The sequence below is a fragment of the Crocodylus porosus genome, unplaced genomic scaffold, assembly GCF_001723895.1.
Source record: "Crocodylus porosus isolate Cpor-Errol unplaced genomic scaffold, CroPor_comp1, whole genome shotgun sequence".
Taxonomy (NCBI): domain Eukaryota; kingdom Metazoa; phylum Chordata; order Crocodylia; family Crocodylidae; genus Crocodylus; species Crocodylus porosus.
This window is the reverse complement of record NW_017728943.1, coordinates 24,544,941-24,552,009: the sequence shown is the minus strand read 5'-3', so window position 1 is coordinate 24,552,009 and position 7,069 is coordinate 24,544,941. Positions and strand designations below refer to the sequence as shown.

The 7,069-nt window shown below is 44.1% G+C and overlaps 1 protein-coding gene across 1 annotated transcript in view; it reads right to left on the bottom strand.

Moving 5' to 3' along the window:
• Positions 1-3,742: 3,742 nt before the first annotated feature.
• Positions 3,743-7,069, bottom strand: part of MAL (mal, T-cell differentiation protein) — a 37,849-nt gene continuing 34,522 nt past the window's right edge. Inside the window, exons 3-4 of the mRNA XM_019549033.1 lie at positions 6,471-6,608; positions 3,743-5,397 (exon numbers count right to left, since the gene is read on the bottom strand). Coding sequence (XP_019404578.1) covers positions 5,323-5,397; positions 6,471-6,608 — 213 coding nt within the window. The 3' untranslated portion in view covers positions 3,743-5,322. The remainder of the gene's footprint in view (positions 5,398-6,470; positions 6,609-7,069) is intronic.

Here is a 7,069-nt window from a genome sequence, read left to right as displayed (position 1 = left end):
AAGAGGTGAGAGGCAGGTCTGGGGGAGAGAGGCTGGAGACAGGCAGCTCCTCCTGGATTGGCTTCAAAGTGCAGCTTGATTCCTTCAAACATCTGTTGGGTTGGGGAGATCACTGTAACTCATAGCACTTTCTGCGAAGCCTCATGATTCATGAATTAGAGCAAGGAGCTGCATGTCTATCTGCAGCTGTTGTGACCAGGTAGATACTTAGAAGAACATGCCTCAGTATCCTCTGTCCACAAGCCCACCAGCAGCTTGGAGAACCCTGAGGCTGCAGTCACAGATGCAGAACAGCTCAAAAGGAAAGAGCGGGCTAGCTCTATCCACTGCACTGTGGTTAACTTTATCGTTAGAAATAGCTAAGGCCCTACAGGCTGGTCTCCTGTTTCCCCAGGCACCATGGAAAGGAGCAGCAGGAGGCACCTGGCTTGCACTGCCAGGCTAATATCTGCCTCTGGCAAAGTCTGTAACCAAAAAGTTCTTCGTCTTTTGTTTCTGCCTCTGGCTTGGAGAACAAGTCTCCTTGGCCTTGCATTTCCAGCCAGCAAATCTTCTGTCAGTTTGCCTGGCATAGTAGTGCTGGTCTGTCTACTTGGACAGTCACCACCCTGGTTTGAAGCTGCATTACTCCATGAAAATGGTTGATTGCATCTTTGGGAGAGTGCAAGGAGAATGCTTGGCTTAGCCACTGGCTTTTCCTAGGTCTGTCATCATCTTTGGCTCCAAAACTCCCCTGACAAGAACTCTTAGCACCTCTGGGCATTTATACACACTGGAGATCTGCTGTTTTGGAGCAGACTCCATTAATCAAGTATGTTTCACATGCGAGTTGAGGCGAGCTGCACTGCACCTCGTGCAGTTGTATAAGTGGCAAAATGCGCATCAGCATGCAGTGCACTTTTGACCTAAAGCACCTCCGAGGTGTTTTAGTTCAAAAACGTGCTGCCGCCATTTTCTCAGCACTGATGCGCATTTCACTGCTTATACAGCTGCACATGTTGCAGTGCCGGGCACATTTCAAAGCACCTGGTGCTGTGATGCATGTAGGTGTAAAAATGCTCTTTCAGACTAAGATTTCGCTGTGTCCAAAACAGGGCTTCACAGAGGCAAATGAGGACACGGCCTCTGTCCCACAGAGTTCACTAAACCAGCCTCTGGGCTTGAAAGCAGTTGCACATGAGCCAGTCCCAGTACCTGAACTGAGCCTCACTGAATGCACAGGGGTGCAGACTCTTCCCCCCTCAAGCCGGCTTCAGGTGCAGGGCCTGCATTCAGTCATGGCCCACACATTCAGGATGATAGTAAATGGCACGGTGCCTAGAGAGGGGTGTCATCCATGCAAACAATAAGACCTCATAGTAGCCAAATGAGACACTGGCACATCTGAAGGGTGCCTTCATATCACATGGAGACAAGGGGATCATTGGTTTTAATATTAACCCACTTCTCATGGCAGTAGATTTTAGAAGGGATGAGAAATAAGGGAGGGAGATTCCTGAGTAAACAGCAGTCTCTAGTGTATGAAGAAGCACAGGCAGGGCATAGTGGCATGAGCACAAGTGGGAAATGAGCAGGGTACTTTGGTGGGGGCTGGGAATGGGGCAATGAGACAGGAAACCCAGGAGACAAGATCAAGGGGAAGTCACCCCACAGAGAATGAGGTGGTGGCAGTGCATGGGAACCACTGGGGACTTAAACAGAGGGAGGAGGAACTTGTGACAATAGCACCCGATGGCACAGATCCCTGGCCTTGCCAGCAGATGTTTGGGCACAGTGAAAGGTCAGGTAAGTATCTAGGAAACTGGAAAGGAGGGAATTGTTGGGGCAGGAGGTGATTCTGACAGGGGCATCCTTCAGGACCCTGAGGTGAAACAGAAGGGCTGGTGACTGGGAAAGAAAAGGAGAAGGTTTGGCCATGGTCTGTATGAGGGCAGAACAGGGCCAGCATTAGCCACAATGCTGGGGTGCTACATTATTCAGGATGGCTCTGGCTTAGTTACATCTTGCACCCCTGAGGGCACATTGGGAGCTGATTCTTTGAACAGTGTCTCCCACCCTGGTAGCAGTGGGGGATTCATCCCTGTCTGTTCTTCCAACTCTTTGGAGGACCCAGCCAGTGACTGAATTCTTCCAAGAAAACTTTTTTATACCCAGACTTGGAGCTAAGGAAAACAGAAGGGTGGATATGGAAACACTGGCACTCAAGACAGCATGTTACTGAGCCACTGCACTCAGCTGTAGATTACCAAGTTGGAATAGCTAGGACCCAGGCATTTGCAACAGCCCAATTCAGAGTGGGAAGTCAGAGAGTGAACACAGCCCTGATTTGCAAATTCTTCCGCCTTCCAAAGTTCAGGCCCCTCCAGCTATGGTTTTGACTCAGTTGGGGAATCTCCCTGCCCTGTGTTATGCAAAAGGTCTGACTAGAAGATCTCCTGGTCCCTTTGGCTTTAAATTTATGCATACTGGGAGCATCTACACATTGCCCTACAGCAATGTTGTTACTCCAGTTGCCTGGTCTGCACTGTATGCACAACGCACAGTTATTTTTAGCCGCTACTTTGCTATTAGCAGCATGCTAACACGGGGGTGCATGCCACTACAGTGAAGCAGCTGCTGGTGACATGTAGATGCATGCGATTGCTACAGGGACATACAGCGTCACTATGGTGATGTAGGGTGTTGTGTAGATGCACCTACTGTGCAAAAAAAGTAAAGCGGCTGACTGGCAACAGGGGAAGGAAGAATGCTAAAACATGTGGAAGTGGTCATGGCTGTCATGGACCTATGCTACCCTGCCCAACCAGCCAGAAGCCATGTCCTGGTCACAATAGCTCCACCAGCTCTGACTTGATGGCATGTGAGTGGGCACAAGGCTCAGCAGGCACTTCCCCCTCATCACACTAATGTGCTGAGCACACTGTTAGATGAGCAAGCATGGGAGTCCATTAGTGACACAGGAACTTATGCTGGTGTGTCTGATGCTCTTTAATTACACTCATTAGGTTCCATAACCAGAGACATATTCAGACCAGGCAAATGTGTTGTTGTTAGACTCCTGCCAGACCTGGAGGTGTGAAAGCTGATACACAATTACGCAGTGGCTGCTCTAGGAAAAATTAGAGGATTCAGCAGGTGTGTATACTGAGGACTACTTTGTCTGGAAAAAACTTGAGAGTTGAAACAAGATTGTTGTTAGGGAAAATCAAGCAAAATATGTAATAAGTTGGGTTGGTCAGAAAGGAAGTGCCTGCATTGCAGAAGTCTGTTGAAATAGCAATTCAGAAGAAAAAAGTAGCTTCATGATCCCCATCAAAAAAAGAGCTTTATTGCATTTGATTCATAGATGATGGCATATCTAGTATGCCATGTAGAGGTTACTTGGAGGTAGAGGCAATATGTTCTGCACTGCTGCTCAGGCCATGTCACATTATAATATAAAATGCTGAAGACAAATAAGGAAAATAGAAAACAAAAAAACCCCGATGTTTCAGAATCCTGCATAAGTGTCATAACCACTGAGGATCCCACTCCACTACATGGTGTGACACCAAGCCTATTGGTACAGACCAATGTCTCTCCTGCGAGCATGTACAATCCCATCCACAGGCCATGACAAGAAGTCAGAGGCAAGGCCTTTTTGGAAAATGCATGGTGAATATTTTTTATTAGCAATGGACTATTGCAAGACTCCAAATGCAATTTTTCTCTGTCAGTCATTGTATTGAATAAACCAAACAACTGGTTCAGAACAATGTTTTATCTCTACTGTTATAATCATATTTTAATAGTAACTTACAGTTTATACTTTGATAGCGCAGTATCAAAATAATGTTTCATAACTTGATTAAAAGCAACAGCAATAATTCCTGGGATGTAAAATCAACTCTCTTCATCCAACAATATATCTCAGTTGTTGGAAAACTTCACACAGCTTCTAAGAGAAGCAGAAAAGTTGTTCTTGCTTCTCATTATGATGTGAAGGTAACAGCTACACGGAGTGTATGAAATATTTTGTCACAACAGAAGCTGAAGAGAAGGCCTGAAAAACCCCCCACTTTAACATCTTCTTAAAATGAACACATTTTTTTATATCCACAGGCCTCTGTAACAGGAAGCCTTCTTTGTTCTCGGTCTGTTGCTTGTCTGGACAAGAAAATATTCAGATCAAAATAGTCATATTAGATACCTATAACTAAGCAATAGACTCTATATTGAGGAACCTAGGTACAAATTGCCTGTCTTTTGGGGTTGCTCTAATGGAGCTATGAGGTCTAATGGCGACTCTGTCTAGCTGTAGGTGCTGGCCTCTACATTCTGGAGTTTCAGGAGTTAGTACCTGTTCCTGCTTGCACAGAAATAAATTTCACTTCTGTTAGCCTCAATATTAGGACATCTGCACTTAACTCTCTAAAATGGCTAAGGCTGTCTAAATTGTTCTATTCATAGCTGTGAATTTTACCAGTTCAGGCATCTGCTCTTTTTCAACTCATGCCTCCAGTTTGGGGAAACACTACAGAATGCTTGACTAGGGTGGTTCGGTCAGGGATGATCTTGTCTTGAGCAGGAGCCTGAACTAGATGACATTGTAAGGTCCCTTCCAGCCCTGCTTTCCTATGATCCTATGTGCTGTAGTCAGAGAAACAGCCTTCCTTGTCTATCTTGCCCAAGGTGCAGAAAGATACTTGTCCTCTTCCACTGACTTCCTCTGAAATCTGCTACAACATATGGCTCTGATCCTGCAAGTAGATCCCAGCAGGTGAGTGCCAACACTTGTGCAGAGCCCCACAGATGCAGGCAGAGCTCTGCTCATCTACAGGGCACTAAGTGACAGAGCACAGTTTACATATTTTCATGTATGGCTTAGACATGATGAAACGCTCCCCAAGAAAAAAACATGAACAAGAGGAAGGCAAAGAAACTGGCCTGTGAAGGATGATGATTTCCCCATATTTAGGCCCAGGAGAGAGTCAAGTTACTCAATTTGGAGATTCCCTTTGACATATACAAACTTTTGAGCCTGTTCTAGGGTGACAGGAAATGTCTAGTTAAAAGTATCAAAACATAGAGATAAATAAAGCAGGTTCCCAGTTCCCACCAACAAATGGTATCTGAAAGAGAAGACACTAAAAAGAATCTTATTTTACTTAAAATAGGTATCTCCAAAAGGCTTTTTTTTTTTTTTTTTTTTTTTGTGGTATGAAGTATAATGCCATATATAACAGTCTGTACACCAAAAAAATGCCATTGTAAGGTGGTCAATCATCTAGCAACAGATATTTGTGAAGTAAATCGGATTTCTCACTGGAAGCTCTGGAGCTTTTATGATGATTTCCATCTCAGTAGAGAGAACACTTCATGGATCACATATGATAAGGTGGCTAAAAATGCAAATACCTAAAATGAAAAAAACCCCACAATCTATAGGTTATTATTACAAAGGTATTATGTTCCTAGATTGAATATATGCTTCAGAATATATAATTATTCTTTATGTTTGTCCTTTTAGCACTGTTGTAAACTGAAGATCAAAAACAATTATTTAGCTCCACAGTTGCTAGGGGAAGGATTTTTCAAGAGCTCTTAAGTCACTTAGGAGCCCCCTACATCTCACTGAAAGTCAATAAACCAGGGGTGGGCAAAATGTGGCCTGTGGGCCAGATGCAACCCACCAGGCCATCATATCTAGCCCATGAGGCCCCTAAAACATTTAGAAAATTAATATATATCCACCCCTGGCTGCCTGTCATGCGGCCCTCGATAGCTTGCCAAAACTCAGGAAGTGGCCCTCCACCCAATATTATTGCCTACCCCTGTAATAGAGTTCGTTCAGGATCCTAAGTGCCTATATGACTTCTGAAACCAGGACTTAGGCTCTTAAGTGACTGAGATACTTTTGAAAATGTTTTGCCAACTCTTTTTATATTATTTTTTTAGCCTCATATTATTCAATGTTTTCATAGCTGGGCATTTCCAATTGTCTCCCTCTCAGTTCTATCCTTTCTCAAAAAGGCCACAAGCTTTCATTATTTTTCAGTGTGCATGAGGCCACAGATGATCTCCTGTTAAGATAGCAACCACATTCCCCACTGTCTTTGCAGGGAGCAATAAAGCTGCCTCACATCTCTAGCTCTGGCCAGTGGGAATGAAGCCCAAGGTGCCATTAGGGAAGATCCACAAGGTTTATGTATAACACCATCATTCTTTAGAAATATGTGTTTAACATTGGACATGTGAATTGAGCACAGGCTACTGCTTTGGAAATAGATGCTCCCAATTTCAAACTGGATACATTTGAGATGGTGATGAATTAACCAATCAACACCACTCATCATGATAGTGAAGAATTCCCATTTTGGAAGTGGTGGGTATTAAGTTGTTTCTCGAGCCATTCAATTTCCCCTCCTCATACATGCTGTTTGCCCCACCAAAACACTGGTTATGGCTTGGAAGCTATTTTATAAACTTACCACTGCAGCAATGTCCTCTTGGTAAATTTTAAACAACAACGCTAGATTTGGGGAAACTCCGAGACCAACCGTGGTGCTGGCTTGCAAAACAGCAGCACTCAGATAAAAGAGAGCAGCAATTCCATGATAGAAAGCATCCTAGAAAATAATAATAATTTACAGTAACTTCCAGGAACACCATTCAAGACACAGAAAGAAGTGAAGAACAAAACCCTAGGTATGTTATAAGAGCACACGCAGGTCACATGCAGCAAATCTAATGAAGACTCAAACCAGTGTGATTTGTGCAAATGAGATTCTCTCCTAAAATTAAAAGGAAATTTGGCATTTTGGCCAGATAAGGAGCAGGATCTGATGCCTATACTCCTGACTCCTATTCCAGAAGTAAAAAATTGGACCCTAGAGTATGTGACTTATGCTAGAAATTTTCATTTCATCAAGAATATAAGTGCTTTGGGTCAGGGAGGGCCAGATTCTGTTCCACCTATAAACAGGTTTAGGTGCATAAGAGTTTCATAGTTTCATAGTTGGTAGGGTTGGAAGGGACCTGAGCAGATCATCAAGTCCGACCCCCTGCCATGGCAGGAAAGAGTACTGGG